Source organism: Corythoichthys intestinalis, chromosome 16 (genome assembly GCF_030265065.1).
Source record: "Corythoichthys intestinalis isolate RoL2023-P3 chromosome 16, ASM3026506v1, whole genome shotgun sequence".
Classification (NCBI taxonomy): Eukaryota; Metazoa; Chordata; class Actinopteri; order Syngnathiformes; family Syngnathidae; genus Corythoichthys; species Corythoichthys intestinalis.
This window is the reverse complement of record NC_080410.1, coordinates 33,277,552-33,297,702: the sequence shown is the minus strand read 5'-3', so window position 1 is coordinate 33,297,702 and position 20,151 is coordinate 33,277,552. Positions and strand designations below refer to the sequence as shown.

At 38.9% G+C, this 20,151-nt stretch overlaps 1 protein-coding gene across 1 annotated transcript; it reads right to left on the bottom strand.

Moving 5' to 3' along the window:
• Window positions 1-1,239: 1,239 nt before the first annotated feature.
• On the bottom strand, window positions 1,240-19,181 carry hao1 (hydroxyacid oxidase (glycolate oxidase) 1). The gene is made up of 8 exons (XM_057817183.1): window positions 19,001-19,181; window positions 12,704-12,855; window positions 10,627-10,897; window positions 8,348-8,520; window positions 8,147-8,238; window positions 6,027-6,185; window positions 1,610-1,679; window positions 1,240-1,394 (listed from the first exon to the last, which is right to left on the bottom strand). The coding sequence occupies exons 1-8, from the start codon at window positions 19,135-19,137 to the stop codon at window positions 1,327-1,329; spliced, it is 1,122 nt and encodes a 373-aa protein (XP_057673166.1). The 5' UTR covers window positions 19,138-19,181; the 3' UTR covers window positions 1,240-1,326.
• Window positions 19,182-20,151: the final 970 nt, after the last annotated feature.

The following is a 20,151-nucleotide window of genomic DNA, read 5'->3' as shown; positions in this document are numbered from 1 at the left end:
ACTCTTTCAGCTTAGCAAATGCCAGTTGCGCCACTGTGTCCCCTGGGCCAGGCGTCAGTTGTAATCCAGAAATGATGAGCTCATTTGCACGTCGGCACTGATCGAGGTCGTCAGCCAAAATTTCCAGCTTCTTGATGCGAACATCTCTCTCCTCGACCGCCTGTTGAGTTTCTCGTTTTCAGCGCGAATTAAATGGAGCTCTCTGACGATTTCTTGATTCTGGTTTTGAATCAAGCCAGTCAAGGAGACCTCCAACTTCTGTATGGAGGATTTTTTTCATCCAAGTCTCCAGGTTTCAGATTCTTTGGAGCCATCTTGAGAATCGAGCTTGCTGGCCCTGAGCGCTTATCGGTTAAGATAAGAGAGTGCTTCAGAGTGCGTCTGTACGCATTGGAGGCTGAGCAGCGAATGGACAGTAACATGTTTAGAACTTTATTCAAAAAATTATTACATTTGAAGTGCAAGAAACAATCTATTAAAATACACAGGACGTATACATTAAAGTTTTTTTAAATTATATTTTCGGGGAAAACATTTTTAAAAACATGCCTAATGTGTCTCTTTCCAATGCTAAATCTGAATAAATATACTGAACATACCAAAAAAAAAAAAGTTTTTTTGGGGGGAGGGTCGGGGAGCACCACTTCGCGTTTTTTTCTGGTTCTCATTAACCGCGAAAAAACGAGGGATCACTGTATTTCTGAAGAGCAGGAAGAAGCAAGAATCTTGATCACCACTTGCCAGCTGGCCGGCGATTGCCCAGGCCATCAAGTGGCGGCTGGGGAGTGTCAAAAGTTGGCATTTTTAGGGCAAGTGGTTGATTTGGGTTGTTAAAAAAAATTATTATTATAAAAGTTTATACAGTTATAAATTGATAACATTTTAATTACAACTTTATTCATTAAATTAAAATGAATAATATTTACACACTGGCGTTGGCCCAAAGCACCACTAAAGTTGATTTTTATTCTTTTATGGTATTTAACACATTGCATGCCATTGACGGCAAGAGACATCCAATTCATTTAAACTGAGAAGACTGGCCGTGAATGCTTACGTTTCAGTGCCACTTTGACTGGGAGGGGCGAATGAATGAACGTTCACTCACCCCTCCCAGTCAAAATGGATTGGACGTCTTATGCTGTCAAGGGCAGTAAAATAGGTGCCTTTTAAGGATTTTTTAAAAAATCTTGCATGATACAATTAAATGAGACAATTACACTGTATGACCTTATTGTTTCAAAGTCAGATCAAGTTTAATGTAGGAATATACAGCATACATGACTTCAACATTTGACCATTTTCAAGCGGCGCAGAGCAAAACTGTTAAATTCTCGATGTGAACTCCACTCTTCTGACCAAAGATCGGTTCACTTCTGCTAGTGAACGACAACCTACACACACAAAAAATGACAAATGATGTAACACAAAGTGTACCAACTTTTTGCAAGTCCTTCAATTTCAGCATGAATTCGTCATAAAATGTGATCCGATCGTAGAAATCACAAGAAAAACAAATCGTGTAAATTACAGAAAAGATCATGTCACTACAATATTTTATTGAAAGCAACAATAGTGAAAGAGATTCAAAGGCTTGTGTGCGCATTACCTGCCAAGGCCATCGCTAGTGTCAGCTCATCTTTAAGAAGTTGTAGAACGGCAGTAACACCTTGTTCACCCTGAACATGATAAGAATTGAAGAGTTCTGAATTTGGGCACATTTTGTTTGGATTATTCGCATTTTTTTAAGATGTCATGAAGATTTGGTCAAAAGGTTAAGAAGAGAACATGGAAGAGCCGCACAAACGGACAGGAGCCAGGTTTGAATCTCATCTCTCAATGGAATCATTTCAAGTGGTGGTCTTATGAGGTACCAAATGGGACAGAATGGATTATATATATGCAACTCTAAATAAGTAGTTAAATGTGTCAATAATCAATTAAAATTGGAATCAAATAAATAAGTATCATTAAAAGTAAGGTTGTTCCGATGTTGTTTTTTTGCTCCCGATCCGATCGTTTTAGTTTGAGTATCTGCCGATCCCGATATTTCCCGATTCGATTGCTTTTTTTTTTTTGCTCCTGATTCAATTCCAATCATTTCCGATAATTTTTCCCGATCATATACATTTTGGCAATGCATTAAGAAAAAAATGAATAAAACTCGGATGAATATATACATTCAACATACAGTACATAAGTACTGTATTTGTTTATTATGACAATAAATCCTCAAGATGACATTTACATTATTAACATTCTTTCTATGAGAGGGATCCACGGATAGAAAGACTTGTAATTCTTAAAGGATAAATGACTTTGTATATTGTGACTAAATATTGTCATCTTGTGTATTTGTTGAGCTTTCAGTAAATGATACTGTAGCCATTTAACTGTTGTGCCCAAATGCATGATGGGAAGTGCACCCATGACTGTGCGTAGTGGTACCAATTGATATATCTTCTCTGCGTTGGGAAATAACATAGGGTGTTAAGAAAAAGATCAATTACCACCTTTCTTCCCCACATTGCTTCCCACGATATTTCTAATTGTAGGGAGAGGCATTGTAAGGCTTTAGCCAATTAAAATAATGCTCCAAATGCTGTCAAAATTCACTCTACTCATTTTACGCTGCCTTTTAGCTCTATATATAGGTAAAACAGCGCCATTACAGATTGAACGCGACAATGCGTGAGTGGGTCGTGCAGGGATAAATTTGTTAACCCTACCTTAAGCCTAAACTAAAGACTGGATGAGTGTAAAATATTATGTCTGTAATGTTAAATACAATTAGAAAACAATTTAATTAAAAAAATATATATATATATTAAAAAAAGGCATGTCCGATATTTTTTGCCGATTCCGATACTTTGAAAATGACGTGATCAGACCCGATCGATCGGGACATCTCTAATTAAAAGTGTCATTATTTTATTAAAATACAGGTCCATTGAATGTTTTTTTTTCTTTAAAAAAAAAACAAAACAATTATTTTACCATTTAATGAATTATTTCATCGACATGTGGTGCAGCACCTCATGAATTGATTTGATCTGTCAAACTCACCCATCTAAATGAATGGGCAAACTAACACCTGATTGGTTACCCAGCACATCAAGCCAAGACTGATTTTAGACAAACGATTTATGCAAAGCCAGTAAACCAGGGGTGCCCAAGTCCGGTCCTCGAGAGCCCCTATCCAGCTAGTTTTCCATGTCTCCCTCCTTTAACACACCTGAATTTAATGATCAGCTCATCAGCAAGCGCTGCAGCTGCAATTATTGATTATTTGAGTCAGGTGTGTTGGAGGAGGGAGAAATGGAAAACAAGCTGGATAGGTGCTCTCGAGGACCGGACTTGGGCACCCCTGCAGTAAACATAGAGTCCCTGACAAAAGTCTTGCCGCTTATTTTTCCCCAATAGCTAAATAAATGGCATGGTCATGATAAATAACAGTGTTGTGCTAAATGGAATATGAAATAATAAAAATGCATTTATTCAGGACGACATGGCAAAATTGTTCCATAATGGTTAAAACTGTCGACTTGACTTTACTGTTGCACCTCCCGAACGATATTTTATGCCACCTAAATCGGGCTTATGTCATTTCCCTTCCCCGGCTTCGGAGAATGTAAACAAACCAAGAGGCGTGACAGCTAGCCGACATGCTAACCCGAACTGAGTGATGTCTTCAAAGCGGAAAATCACACATAACTAGCCCGGATCATTACACATGACGACTGGGTTGTCGATTGTCTTTGCCAAAAGGCAACCCGCCCGGCGGAGAGCAATGTACAGCTCGTTCCCTAGCTACTACGGACAGGAGAGCTCGCCGGGAAAGCAGCTGGACAATGACCGCCGAACAATGCAGCCAACGTCGGAGGAGCGTGTAGCTGCCAAATGGTAAAACGAATATGACAAAATAATTAACGATCGGGTCCGATCACGTCATTTTTAAAGTATCGGAATCGGCAAAAAAATATCGGACATGCCTTTTTATATATATATATATATATATATATATTTTTTTTTTAAATCGTTTTCTAATTGTATATAACGTTACAGACAAAATGTCTTACACTCATCCAGAGTAGTTTTGGCTTAAAGTAGGGCTATCAAATTTATTGTGTTAACAGCGGTAATTGTTTTTTCTTAATTATCATGTAAAATATTTAACGCATGCGCTGCATGACCCACTCACGCATTGTCGCATTCAATCTATAAAGGCGCCATTTTACCAATATATAGAGCTCGACGCAGCGTATAATGAGTAGAGAGATTTGGACAGCCTTTGGAGCTTTACTTTATTTGGCTAAAGCCTTACATTCCCTCTCTCAGCATTTAAAATTAACGTGGGAGGCAATGTGGGGAAGAAAGGTAGTAGTTGATCATTTTCTTAACATCCTATGTTCTTTCCCAACAAAGAGAAGATATATCAATTGGTGCTCCTACGCACAGTCATGGTTGCACTTCCCATCATGCATTTGGGTTGAATGGCTGCAGTATCATTTACTGAAAGCTCAACAAATACACTAGATGGCAATATTTAATCACAATATACAAAGTCACATTTGTCTTTTAAGAATTACATGTCTTGCTATCCGTGGATCCCTCTCACAGAAAGAATGTTAATAATGTAAATGCCATCTTGAGGATTTATTGTCATAATAAACAAATACAGTACTTATTAGAGCTGGGAATCTTTGGGCGCCTAACGATTCGATTACGATTACGATTCAGAGGCTCCGATTCGATTATAAAACGATTATTGATGCACCTCCCTCCTTTTTTTTTCTCTTTTTTTTAAAAAAATGTTTTGTACATGAGTTCCAAAATTGTTCAAAAATACTCTCAGGCTAAACCACACTACTATTTCAGTATCAAGTTAACCTATAGCAGTAAACAAATATACAAAAATAACATTAAATAAAAAACTCCAGTCCCCATTCTGTATCAGTAGCTTTAAACTACATTCAATTAATTTAATGTTGTGAATCAACCGTTAAATTTGTTAAAATTGCTCCCGTTATTCCATAATTTCCCTCTTGTCTACTTTCGACATGTGAAAGTTTTAAAACTATTTTAAAGATAGATTCAAGTCAATATTTTACCGATTTAGGAGTATTTTAGATAAAAAGTTAATTAGGTTTGCTTGGAAGGTTCGCTACAACAGCCTTGCAGGGGAGTGTACTGCTTTAAGATGGCGGCCGTTTATAATGCTCGCATCTAGCTTTTTGTAGATGTGCTGCTAACACTACCAAATCTATAATGCATCTAGTCCTATATAAATGATATCCACTGTAACATTGTAATGGATGTACTTTGTACAGCTTTTCGGCAGCTTTTCGGCAGCAGTCAGGTATGTTGTTGTGTTTTTTTGTCTCGTTGCATGAGTTGATCTAGAGCCGTGAGTTGAGCATTGGCATTACCCGAGGAGCCGGGTAATGGGATGCATGATGTTTAGCTACTCTCGCTCCGTTCCGTCCCGAAGACAGCGCGGCGCGCTGAGTGTTGTGTACTTCCGCTTAACTTCGCATATTTCAATAATCGGAATTTGGATGTTTGTGAATCGTTCTCGAATCGTCCACGGCCGAATCGCGAATAATCAAGAATCGGAAATTTTGCACACCTCTAGTACTTATGTACTGTATGTTGAATGTATATATTCGTCCGAGTTTTATTCATTTTTTTCTTAATGCATTGCCAAAATGTATATGATCGGGAAAAATTATCGGGAATGATTGGAATTGAATCGGTAGCAAAAAAAAAAAAGCAATCGGATCGGGAAATATCAGGATCGGCAGATACTCAAACTAAAATGATCGGGATCGGATCGGGAGCAAAAAAACATGATCGGAACAACCCTAATTTTAATTAATTAATGAAGATAAATTTTTCTTTAATAGGAAGATATAAGATATTTATATATGCACTTCCTTCTGTCCCATTTGGTCCTCCATATTGGTCTGGCTGGTCCGTTCTTAATTACAGTACAAACTTCAAGTGAGTGTATTGATTTTTCCCACCTCACATGAGAGGCCCCACAACACAGGCCGACCGATGAAGACTGCTTTCGCTCCCAAAGCCAGCGCCTTCAGGACATCAGTCCCTCGCCGCACTCCACCATCCAGGTAGACATCGCAACGACCTTTTACTGCCTCCACAACCTCCTCCAGCACGTCCAGCTACACAAACGCACAAGACTCGTGACTGGCAATAAATATATATGGCGGAAAAGACTCAGGTGACTTGAAGTTCCGCTCTGAGACCCCCAATTTGGCCAAATTTCAAAACTGTCCAATATGCATGTGTAATACATCATTTGAAAGCTTAAAATCTCAATTTTCTGGGGGAAGAACAAACCTTGAACAGGAGGGCTTTTTAGAAAAAACATTTTTTTAAAACGGCAAAACCCTATCTGGAGGCGAGAGCACGCGAGAGTAGAATTACAAATGCCATGACTTTAACGAGATTATCGCGTACTTACCTTTTTTTAGTCCAAAAACTCCATGTAGCATGTATCACCGAGTGTCACGACACAGCTGTGAATGGCCACAGCTGGATTTTAAAAAAATTATTTTATGGGTGAACAAGGGTAACAAGGGTCGCGATGCAGAAATCGCAGACATCAATGAGTGATCGAGATTTTCTTTTTCATATATTTACCCTTTTAAACTTTTTTTTGGGGGGGGGATTGATTATCTACCATCTAACATTTCGGAGAAAATGCGACAGTAACCAAAAAAAAAAAAAAAATACAATTAAGCGATAGTTATGGGAACCGTATATTTTTTCCAAATTGTGTTAATAACTTTTATGCCCCTCACCGTCCTGGAATTTTTGATGCCCAACTTGTGTGATTTGGTGAAAAATTCTCATTAAAAATGAAAGGGAAAGTTTATGTCAAATTTCCGGGGAACCATAATTTTTTTCCAAATTCTGTATACAACTTTTATGCCCCTCACCGTCCCGGAATTTTTGATACGTAAATTATGTAATTTGGTCAAGAATTGTAGGACTAGATACATTTTGAAAATTGTTTTTTTCAGAAAATTGCCGTTTACGGGCAAACGGAAAATTTTTTGGGGCCGTTTGAAAAAAATGCCTGCGTCGTGCGAAAATTCTGGACGTGTCGATACTTGAACGGTGCCGATCGGTCAAGCGGTTCGGGCTGCGCGCCGCGCCGAAGGATTCCCATTCAAAAAAAAAAAAACTGAATAACATATACCTGATCTTTCCAAAGGAAAGACCAGGTAATTAATGATCCTAAGCTAAAAATGACAGACATTTTGAATAATAATTATAATTAATTACCTTCGTTTTATGGCTGGGTTGAAACAAAAGCGGTTGCATGACGTCTGTAAACGGGGGTTTACAGGGTAAAACGGACAAATTTAAAAATACCTCGGGGGCTTAATGTGCCATGAATCTGTTATGGCATACAGACGTATTGTTCTATCAAACACAACAATTGTTTTGGCTTAAAATACAGCAGTTTCTTGTAGAAAGGAGTGCAAGAGCAGAAACTGCTTTTTCAGTCTTGTCTGTATTTTCTGCCATATGTATTTTTAAAATGAATTTTTGACACAAAGTACAACTTCCAACAATATTTGGCTCTCCAAATAGTGACCAACATGGAAATGAAATTGCATACTATAAAAGATGTTCATGTATACAATTCACTATGTTCAACACTCCTAGCTGTACTCAAATAATTGCCAAAAGTTACATAAATACTCTAAAGTATACTAAAATACTCCCTAATTTCTTACATGTGTTATTTTTATTTATTTATTTTTTTATGATGGCATTTTGTTATTTGGATGTTTTGGCCTAATGAATTTGTCACAAAGGTTCTAGTCAAGTGATTTCTTGATGAACCCTTTCAGTTCACATTGGCTGCCATTGACGGCGCTAGACGTCCAATCCTTTTTAAGTGTGAGTGCGCTAATGAACATTCGTTACCTTTGCTAGTAGGACCTAAAGTACGGTACCAAAACTGTTAGCATGACATTTGCAAGGCACTAATATACATAATATGACATGCAAAAATAATAGATGTATATTGTTCAGTTTTTTTTTTTTTTTTTTGGGGGGGGGGGGGGGGGGGTCACCCAACAACTTTATATTACAAAAAACAACACACCGTGGCAGGAACTCCGTCCAGTTGTCGAGCGCCATGGTTGGACACCAAAATGCCATCAACACCATAGCGCACAGCCCTGGAAGCATCCTCCCCTGAATACACACACCCACACAAGCACAAATTCAGTCACTGTTCATGATTATTTCACTTCAAACAATTAGTCTCACTAGTGAAAAGTTCAGTCTCTAAACTGTACTGTACCAGTTAGCACTCCTTTGACGATCACAGGTAGGTGCGTGTTTTTCTTGAGCCAGGTAATATCATCCCAGCAGAGAGTGGGATCGATGGCTTTTGCCACATAAACAGCCAAACCACTGTCATTGCCATAGTCTCCTTCGGAGAAAGCCAAGGAGTCTGTGGAGAAGTTGGACAATCTGGAACAGGGACACACATACAAGGTGGTAGTTAGTGAAAGAGGAAAATTGGTATTGAAAACACCTGTTGATGGCAATAGACATCCAATCCGTTTCAACTGGGAGGGGGTTGAAGGTGGAAGTGATCGGTTGATCGATTTTTTCAATTGATTACAGTTGATGGTAATTCTTTTTTTTTTTTTCATTGTAATTTTGTCAAATTAATTTGATTGTATTTAAGATTGTTTATATATATTTTTTTACTAATGGCTTTCTCAATTTATAAAAAAAATATTTTATTATTACTATTTTCGATGTTTTGAAATATGTTTTCCTTGTTGTAATTTAGACCGTGAGTGTTAATAAAATTGTCTGTCTGTCTGTCTGACATACTTGTGAAAGACTTGAGATACCTGACAGAATGACATACCTGACAGACTGTCATACGTGACAGAATGCCATATCTGACAGACTAACATACTTGAGAGAATGCCATACAGGACAGACTGACATACATGACAGAATGCCATATCTGACAGCCTGACATACATGACAGAATGCCATACCTGACCGACTGCCATACCTGATAGAATCCCATAACAGACTGACATACCTAACAGAATACCATACCTGGCAGACTGACATACCTGCCAGACTACCACACCTGGCAGACTGGCATACATGACAGATTGACAAACCTGATAGACTGCCATACCTAGCGGACTGCAATACCTGAGACCGACATACGTGATAGAAACCATTCCTGGCAGACTGACATACCTGACTGACTGACTGACAGACAGAATGACATACCTGACAGACTGCCATACCTGACAGACTGCCATACATGACAGAATGCCATACCTGACAGAATGCCATATCTGACAGCCTGACATACATGACAGAATGCCATACCTGACGACTGGCATACCTGATAGAATGCCATAACTAACAAACTGACATACCTAACAGAATGCCATACCTGGCAGACTGACATACCTGACAGACTACCATACCTGACAGACTGGCATACATGACAGACTGACAAACCTGATAGACTGCCATACCTAGTGGACTGCAATACCTGAGACTGACATACCTGATAGAATGCCATTCCTGGCAGACTGGCATATATGACAGACTGACATACCTGACTGACTGACAGACAGAATGACATACCTGACAGACCTCCATACATGACAGAATGCCATACCTGACAGACTGACATACATGACAGAATGCCATACAGGACAGACTGACATACATGACAGAATGCCATACAGGACAGACTGACATACATGACAGAATGCCATACCTGACCGACTGACATACCTGATAGAATCCCATAACTAACAGACTGGCATACATGACAGACTGACAAACCTGATCGACTGCCATACCTAGCGGACTGCAATACCTGAGACTGACATACCTGATAGAATGCCATTCCTGGCAGACTGGGATATATGACAGACTGACATACCTGAATGACTGACTGACAGACAGACTGCCATACCTGACAGACTGCCATACCTGGCTGACTGGCATAGATGACAGACTGACATACCTAACGGACTGACAGACTGCCATACTTGACTGGCTGACTGACATACCTGACAAAATGCCATACCTGATAGACTGAAATTCATTATAGAATGATATACCTGCCAGACTGACATACATGACAGAATGTCATACCTAGCAGACCGGCATACATGACAGACTGCCATACCTGACAGGCTGACTGACAGTCATCCATCCATCCATCCATCCATCCATCCATCCATCCATCCATCCATCCATCCATCCATCCATCCATCCATCCATCCATCCATCCATCCATCCATCCATCCATCCATCCATCCATCCATCCATCCATCCATCCATCCATCCATCTGTTTATAATATTTTTTTCATAATTTGTTGGGCGCCAACAGAAATTATGGAGCGGGCCAGAACAAAATAAAAACATTTGTAAAAACTAATCGTTTTTTTTTTTTTTTCCCAATCCTCTAACAAATGAAAGTGGATTTCATGTTAGCCCTTGTAGTGTAGTAGTATATGGATCTAAAGCTGGATAACATGTACGTATATCAAATAATGCACCAATGGATTCACAAGTTCTACCTTAAATGTGAGGGCAATTTAAAGCAGTTCCGCATGTCCTCCAGTCTCCTCCCCAAGTACGGCGTATCCACAGTAACAAAGATGGCCTTGTAGCCCGCCTCCTCCGCTCGTCGGACGAGCGAGAGCGTGAGTTGTCTGTCCTTGTAGATGTAAAGTTGCAGCCACAGCACACTGCCGACGCCTGGCGAGGTTGTCATCGCTGACATCACTTCCTCTATTGTGGAGGTGGCCCAAGAGCTCAGCATCATCCCTGTCCCCATTGCTTGGCAGGCTGGGTTGCGGACACACACTCACTCAAGTGAATACTCACCACCAGAATCACCGGAAAAATTAAATAAAAATGCGAGAAAAAAAACATGCATTCATCTGTAAAATGGGAAGAATAAAACATGGAATGTAAAACAAAATACAGAAATTCTATTTTCCTACATGGATATCTTCATGTCTTGTTTTGACCCATGAGCTCAAGGAGGTTTAACCCTTTAACGTTCAGGCCTGTTTTGTCCAATTTTGCATGCCGCTGATGTCACCTTTAAATTTCAAAGAAAAAAAATTGCTCACAATGGCCTAGTTGGGACCCTTTTTTAAGGACAAGAAAACCTTCATATGCAATTATATGAACATTTTGGGCCCATAAAGACTCCTAAAGAATCCTAAATTTGTTTGTCAAAATTTGTAATACTTATGTCGTATTGACAACCAGTCATTTTGAACGACCTGTTTTGAAGCTTGATCATATTTATTCAACTTGTTAGGATGAACATTCAACAGAAAAAATGAGACTGAATAGATTCATATTTGATAAATCAACAGAAACAGCAGGTATGGTCATGGCGTTTTTGGTTTTATACATACTATGGTCAAAACAGGTTATATACAGTAGAACAACTATGCAAAAGTGCAAAACAGTGGAAATATAAAACAAAAATATACAATATATAAGTGTTTGGAGGACGTCTTGGTGTGAGGTTTGTTTTTGCACCCGTCCCCTTATCTTTTCTATTCTGGGCCTCAAAATTACATACATACATACAATCGAGCTTCTCCAACACACATATATTTATTAGGGCTGTCAAAATTATCGCGTTAACGGGCGGTAATTAATTTTTTAAATTAATCACATTAAAATATTTGACGCAATTAATGCACATGCCCCGCTCAAACAGACTAAAATGACAGTACAGTGTAATGCCCGCATGTTACTTGATTTTTGGTGTTTGGCACCCTCTGCTGGCGTTTGGGTCCAACTGATTTTATGGGTTAGTACCATGAGTACTAAAGATGAACAACAACAGACTAAATAATTATACATTGTGCTAACATTACACTGCTGCTCGATTAGTTTTCGGCTGCATATTTTACTACTTGCAGCTTGTAATCTGCAGCCATTTTGCTCCGCCCTTCTCAGTTGTTTTTATAAGTTACAGCCAATGTTGAAACCTTGAGCGGAAACTTGGGGTTTAGTGTGAAAATAACATGTGAAATATATAATAATGTGTTAACAATTTCATACATAAGTTGCTCCAGAGTATACAGTAAATTGCTCCCCAAAAAAACAGCGATTTATACTCCGAAATTATAGTTCTCAATTGTGCTTTCTGATTGGAAGAAGGACAAGAAATGAGAAAAATATGGTCATAAACACATGGTCCATGCAGCGTTTTAATGCTTATTTATGAGGGCAATAAAACTATAAAACGTGAAGGGCATTATTGCTTGTTTTACTTGGTCTAATGACTTCAAGTGAAAACGAGGGTGAAGCTCCACTTCCGTACTTTTGGATGAAGGGTACCACAATTGCCTGGGTGACGTAATCACCAAGTTACGAGGCTTGTAAGATGGCGTGCGCACAGGACCTTACTACAACCTTAGAGGGTTAACTGACTAGCTTTATTTTGTGTTGAAGCTGGGTAGTGCAACAGAATGCAGGCTGAACTGAAGCTTCTTGTGCAGACCATATTCAATGATATTTTCATCATTTGCGGCAGGCCAATAAAAACTAGGCCGTGGGCTGCATTTGTCCTGCGTGCTTTAGTTTGGACACCCCTGTACTGTAATAGTTGTGTGTGTGTACTACCTCTTGCTGTAGCTGTCTCGCCATCTGGATGAGCCATCCTCTGCATAGCAGTTGCTGCAACACACAGGGGCATGTTGAGCTTGTGGCCCAACACAGAAACACTCAGATCCACAGAAGAGACATCCTTCAACACCCGAGGGATCAGGCGCCACCTACAATCAGGTTGATTGCTGTGTTATTATGTGTGTGTATATATATATATATAAAAAAGACGCCAACTGCCCCCTTTATATGTTTTAATAAAGCTGTTAATCTGTGGATAACAGCTGTGGCTCCAGACTGTGTTGATGGCTTGACCTACTCTCACGAGATAGCCTCAACTCATTATGCTTTTACTGATAATGTGTGTTTGTCCAACCAATGGGAAAGTGATAAAAGGGAAAGCCACAAATTAATGTATCACTAGTAGACGTCCAATCCCATTTGAAGTGGGAGGGTTGGCAGCGAATGAATGTTCATTCGACAGTCAATGAGTTTACATGGAAAAAGCAAAAATATCCTCCATTACTACCGAGAATAGAGCTAAATTAAATCGACACCTTGACAATTTATGGTGGTATTACAAAAATAAATACAGTAGATAGATAACTAAGTATCAGTATTTTGCAATCAAATGTCATATCCGGATACAGTATTTCAGTATCGACACTTTCCTATACATTTGACAACCCTACTTAAGACATACAGCGCTCTGGCCTGTAAAAAACTATATATAAGCCGCACTTGACTATAAACCGAAGGGTTCAATGCAGAAGATAAAAGAAGCGACTTATAGTCTGACAATTACGCTAGATATGTGTTAAGTTGAAATTCAAATTGCTAATATTTGTAAATGTGAAAAGTCCAGTTTGGACGTAGAGTAATGACTTCCTTTAAAGGCACGATAGGTGTGTGTGCTGGATTCGAGTCACAAGACTCGGACTCGAGTCGACTCGACTCACAAATTTGATGACTCACAGCTTGACTTAAATTTGAAGAATAATAAAATGCAGACTCGGACTTAACTCGCTTGAGTTAGGTCCGAGACTTGTGAGGCAAGAATTCAAGACACTACACAACTTGACTCGTGAGACAATGACTCGGGACTCGACAAGCTGATTCGAAAAACTTGGATTGTAGACTGGTTCCCACCTGCCAGTCATCCGCTTGGTCACCTTGGCTGCTCTCGCCACGCCCTCACTGAACAACCTGTGACCCGACTTGACTCAACATGACAACCATAAGCGGATTTCAAGGGGGGCCAGGGGGTTCAACAAGTGTCATTGCATGTAATTGATACACTGCCAATGAGTTTTCCCATTGGCAGTGTATCAAATACATGTTCTCCCCACTGTATATATATATATATATTAGTTAACGTTAATTACCGCGTTAACGCGCGGTAATTAATTTTTTAAATTAATCACGTTAAAATATTTGACGCAATTAACGCATATGTCCCGCTCAGACAGTATTCTGCCTTTTGGCAAGTTTTACAGCAAGGCTTTTTGTGCTGTCTAACAGCGAACTCTTGTGGTCGCTTTGCGACATGGTTTATTTTTTTCTTGCCAGTTCAATATGGCTGCACGACGTCTCGGGCTGACGCAAACGTTGTAATGTTGTGCTTATATGATCCTTGGACAAGATTTGTCCGTAAGTATGGTTGTTGTAAAGAATGTACATATTATGTTAGTAAGCGAAATGTTATATTTTTTGTATGAGACGCTTTTTGTTTATGTTTAGTGAACCTGTATAGCGTGCTAAGCTAACGTTAATGCTAATGCAATGCTTGTGTACTTTTTTTTTTTAGTTTTACAACGGTCTAAAGAGGCCATTTTATTAATAAATCAGATGAAAAAGGAAGAAGTCTGATTATTAAGGCGTCGTTCACTAGCTGTCTAGTTTTGGAAAAAGTAGACGCTTCGGAGTGAGGACAGCACAGACAGATTTAGATGACAGTAGAGTGAAATGCCCACTACAGTCCTTATGTACCGTATGTTGAATGTACCTGTATATATCCATCTTGTGTCTTATCTTTCCATTCCAACAATTTATTTTACAGAATATATACATAATTTACAGAAAAATATGGCATATTTTATAGATGGTTTGAATTGCGATTAATTGCGATTATTTACGATTAATTAATTTTTAAGCTGTAATTAACTCGATTGCAACCTTTCGCCACATTTCAGGCTTCAAACATAAAGATATGAAATTTAATTTTTTTGTCAAGAATCAACAACAAGTGGGACACAATCGTGAAGTGGAACAACATTTATTGGATAATTTAAACTTTTTTAACAAATAAAAAACTGAAAAGTGGGGCGTGCAATATTATTCGGCCCCTTTACTTTCAGTGCAGCAAACTCACTCCAGAAGTTCAGTGAGGATCTCTGAATGATCCAATGTTGTCCTAAATGACCGATGATGATAAATAGAATCCACCTGTGTGTAATCAAGTCTCCGTATAAATACACCTGCTCTGTGATAATCTCAGGGTTCTGTTTAAAGTGCAGAGAGCATTATGAAAACCAAGGAACACACCAGGCAGGTCCGAGATACCGTTGTGGAGAAGTTTAAAGCCGGATTTGGATACAAAAAGATTTCCCAAGCTTTAAACATCTCAAGGAGCACTGTGCAAGCCATCATATTGAAATGGAAGGAGCATCAGACCACTGCAAATCTACCAAGACCCGGCCGTCCTTCCAAACTTTCTTCTCAAACAAAGAGAAAACTGATCAGAGATGCAGCCAAGAGGCCCATGATCACTCTGGATGAACTGCAGAGATCTACAGCTGAGGTGGGAGAGTCTGTCCATAGGAAAACAATCAGTCGTACACTGCACAAATCTGGCCTTTATGGAAGAGTGGCAAGAAGAAAGCCATTTCTCAAAGATATCCATTAAAAGTCTCGTTTAAAGTTTGCCACAAGCCACCTGGGAGACACACCAAACATGTGGAAGAAGGTGCTCTGGTCAGATGAAACCAAAATTGAACTTTTTGGCCACAATGCAAAACGATATGTTTGGCGTAAAAGCAACACAGCTCATCACCCTGAACACACCATCCCCACTGTCAAACATGGTGGTGGCAGCATCATGGTTTGGGCCTGCTTTTCTTCAGCAGGGACAGGGAAGATGGTTAAAATTGACGGGAAGATGGATGCAGCCAAATACAGGAACATTCTGGAAGAAAACCTGTTGGTATCTGCACAAGACCTGAGACTGGGACGGAGATTTATCTTCCAACAGGACAATGATCCAAAACATAAAGCCAAATCTACAATGGAATGGTTCAAAAATAAACGTATCCAGGTGTTAGAATGGCCAAGTCAAAGTCCAGACCTGAATCCAATCGAGAATCTGTGGAAAGAGCTGAAGACTGCTGTTCACAAACACTCTCCATCCAACCTCACTGAGCTCGAGCTGTTTTGCAAGGAAGAATGGGCAAGAATGTCAGTCTCTCGATGTGCAAAACTGATAGAAACATACCCCAAGCGACTTGCAGCTGTAATTGGAGCAAAAGGTGGCACTACAAAGTATTAACGCAAGGGGGCCGAATAATATTGCACGCCCCACTTTTCAGTTTTTTTATTTGTTAAAAAAGTTTAAATTATCCAATAAATTTTGTTCCACTTCACGAATGTGTCCCACTTGTTGTTGATTCTTGACAAAAAATTAAAATTTTTATATCTTTATGTTTGAAGCCTGAAATGTGGCGAAAGGTTGCAAGGTTCAAGGGGGCCGAATACTTTTGCAAGGCACTGTATATATATATATATATATATATATATATATATAGTATTGATACACTGCCAATGGGTTTTCCCATTGGCAGTGTATCAAATATTTGTTCTCCCCACTGTATATATATATATATATATATATATATATATATATATATATATATATATATATATATATATATATATAAATATATAAACGTATTTCTTACCTAAAAATGTAATTACGCTTGATAACACACATCACTTAAAAGCTACGTGTTTTTCCCATGTGTTTCAATTTAGTTTCCATTTGTGTCAAGCTATTTTTAAGTTAAGTTTTAATTTAGTCTAAACTGTAAGTACTGGTAGGATTTTGAGTTTTTGCAGTGTTCAAAATAAATGTATGATACCTGCTGTATTGGAGCACATTTATTCAGCTATGACTACTGAGCTAAAACTGACAGCTTTATTATGTTTTAATTTTACACCCTCATCACTCTACAGCGCTGTGTTTTTACAGATTAAATAAAGCCTGTATGTAAGACACGTTAGCTACGCATCGACAGCGGTCATAATCAATAGAAACCTAGCCCTCCGACGGGCTAACGTTACGTGAGCATGTGACAGTAACGTTATATTTATTAGCGATGAGAAGTCTACTGCTTAAAGATGGCGACTGTTTACTAACGCTGCCCAGACGCGGCCGAGTCTGTCATTGCGCATCTAGTCCTAAATGCATGCGATATCTATGAGACGCATCGGACACTACCTGCTACCAAACTAGCATCATGCGGGCGTAGTTTTTAGCAACGTCGGCGTAATTTGTAGCGGCTGTCAGCTTTTTAAAAATTTTTTCTTATTGCTTCTTCCTCTGCGCACGTGACATCAGCGCGTTGTCCCGCATTAAAAGTAGTCCGGGCAAAACGGGATGCTTAGAGCTGGCAAAATTAAACGATTCCTCGAGGTGAATAAAATTACTCGGATCAGTTTTTAAACTCGAGTTGCTCAAGTTGCTCGAGAATTCGTTTCAGCTCTAGTATCGACACTTACTATTGTAAACATACAGCTAATCAGCCGGTAAAAATCCATATACAGGTTGATCCAAAAAATAGGAACTTTTTACCATCCAATAAAACTAAGAGTGATGGAAGAATTTTTATTTATTTATAGTAATTTAAACCTTAAAGCATGCCCTTTATGAAACAGTTGTTGAATTTGTATTTTTAATATTACAGTATGTCTTTTAAATGGTGTCCTCCTGCTTGAATGCATTCTTGAAAGCTGCTGTTGAAAAAAACGGGAATTTTTGCATATTGGCAGACATGAGCAAGTAGTAGCTCTACAAAACAGTGACCTTGAGCAAGTCAACAATGTGCCACTTTAGTAACCATGGTGAATTCAAGATGAAAGTCACAGCATGCCAGCTCAGATGAGGAGTCAATGCGGAATCTCAGCAGCAGATTTCAAGAACGCATTTGTACAGGACTTCGTCGTCGGGTCCGATCACGTCATTTTCAAAGTATCGGAATCGGCAAAAAAATATCGGCCATTCCTTTTTTAAATATATATATATATTTTTTTAATGAAATCGTTTTCAAATTGTATTTAACGTTCCAGACATAATATGTTACACTCATCCAGAGTCTTTGGTTTAGGCTTAAGGTAGGGTTATCTAATTTATCCCGCTAGCAATTGATGCATGCGCTGCACGACCCACTCACGCATTGTCGCGCTTAATCCTTAATGGCGCCGTTTTACCTATATAGAGAGATAAAAGGCAGTGTAAAATGAGTAGAGGGAATTTTGGCAGCCTTTGGAGCCTTTTTTTATTTGGCTAAAGCCTTACAATCCCTCTCCCTACGATTAGAAATATCATGGGAAGCAATGTGGGGAAGCAAGGTAGCAATTGATCTTTTTCTTAACACCTTATGTCATTTCCCAACGCAGAGACGATATGTCAGTTGGTAGCACTACGCACACTCATGGTTCCACTTCCCATCATGCATTTGGATATGGCTACAGTATCATTTACTGAAAACTCAACAAATACACTAGATGGCAATATTTAGTCACAATATACAAAGTCACAAGTCTTTCTATCCGTGGATCCCTCTCACAGAAAGAATGTTAATAGTGTAAATGCCATCTTGAGGGTTTACTGTCATAATAAACAAATACAGTACTTATGTACTGTATGTTGAATGTATATATTCGTCCGAGTTTTATTCATTTTTTTCTTAATGCATTGCCAAAATGTATATGATCGGGAAAAATTATCGGGAATGATTGGAATTGAATCGGGAGCAAAAAAAAGCAATCGGATCGGGAAATATCGCGATCGGCAGATACTCAAACTAAAACGATCGGGATCAGATCGGGAGCAAAAAAAAACCATGATCGGAACAACCCTAGTATTAACCACACTGGACTATAAGCTGCAGGGAGGAAAACGTAGCGGATTATAGTCCGGCAATTACGGTACATACGTGTTAAGTTGAAAATCAAATTGCCAATATTTGTAAATGTGAAAAGTTCATTTTAGATGTAAAAGAATGACTTTCTTTAAAGGCATCATGGGTGTGTGCGGCATACCTTTTGAAGGCCGCCACATTGTCAGCCAGTGTGGTCTGTTCCTCAGCTCCAGAGCTGTAGTAGTCATAGACAGCTTTAGGAAGAACCTTCCTGGCTTCCACCTCAAAGTCGGAGACGCACACGCGCTTACCCGACATGGTGAAACTTAGCTCAGTCGAGCTCACTGAGGTGGAGAGATCGAACGAAGCTAAACAGTGGCAGAGAGTAATCATTAACCCACCTCATAAGCCTGTGCAATCATCTTCTCAATCAATCTATGATAAGTAAAAGGGAGTAGGATTTGTTGTTCATTAAAAGATAACACTGTTAACAATCCACATAAAGAAATAGTGTTAACTGTTAATTTAATTAAGTGTTATATTGGTTATGTCAAACTGCTTTGCAACTACAGCAAGTCGACTGTGACCTTTGAACTGTTGTGTTAACCACAAGGGGATACAGCAACTCTATGCACATTACAATTATTGGTTTACTGTCTCTACAGGGGTCTTTCCACTACATAACTGTGAAATTTGTCCTGTGCTGTCCCGTGCGGAACATTTCATTCTTTTCGCTACTTGTTAAATTCCATAATCACAGGGTAGATTAAATCCAACTCCAATGTAAAGTGTAGAGGGACACTAAACGTATAAGCAACGTTACAGATTTACATACACACACATTCAAAATACATAATGCAGGCTGAACATGCAAAAACGTTTTACCTTGAAACAAGACATGGAGATTTTGGGGCACTATTAGGGCGTGCATGGCTGCACAATTTTGGGACAAGATGTCATGAACACAGCAAATCAGTTTTGTTTTGTTGCACACTTAGCCTCAAAATCAACAATCAGTACGATGCAAACCGTAATGTACAACAGTAAGTGGTATTATGGGAATACGTAGGATAAAAGAAAAAAAGTAATCTGATCTGTTTACTGATCCCTGCCTTTTAAAAATACAGGCAACACACAATACATCTGTTCTGTTCCATTATGTAAATGACACTTGCTCTCTTTGTGCCATTAAATCTAACATTAAGCCTTGTGTAGAGACTGAAAGGGAAAGATTGTAAATATGATTTTATTGTAAATATGATTTTTCCTAAATAACCAACAATTATTTTTAACTTTCATTTGATTTTATTTTATGCTTACTATAATCTCTCA

Bases quoted from the DNA above. Each gene is read 5' to 3' on its own strand.
- hao1 (XM_057817183.1), bottom strand. From the start codon at position 19,137: ATGTCGGGTAAGCGCGTGTGCGTCTCCGACTTTGAGGTGGAAGCCAGG. The intron at 8,239-8,347 runs GTACAGTACAGT...GTGTGTATTCAG, and splicing joins CGTCAAAGGAGTGCTAACTG to GGGAGGATGCTTCCAGGGCT. The intron at 1,680-6,026 runs GTGGGAAAAATC...TATCATGTTCAG, and splicing joins TGTGGGGCCTCTCATGTGAG to GGTGAACAAGGTGTTACTGC.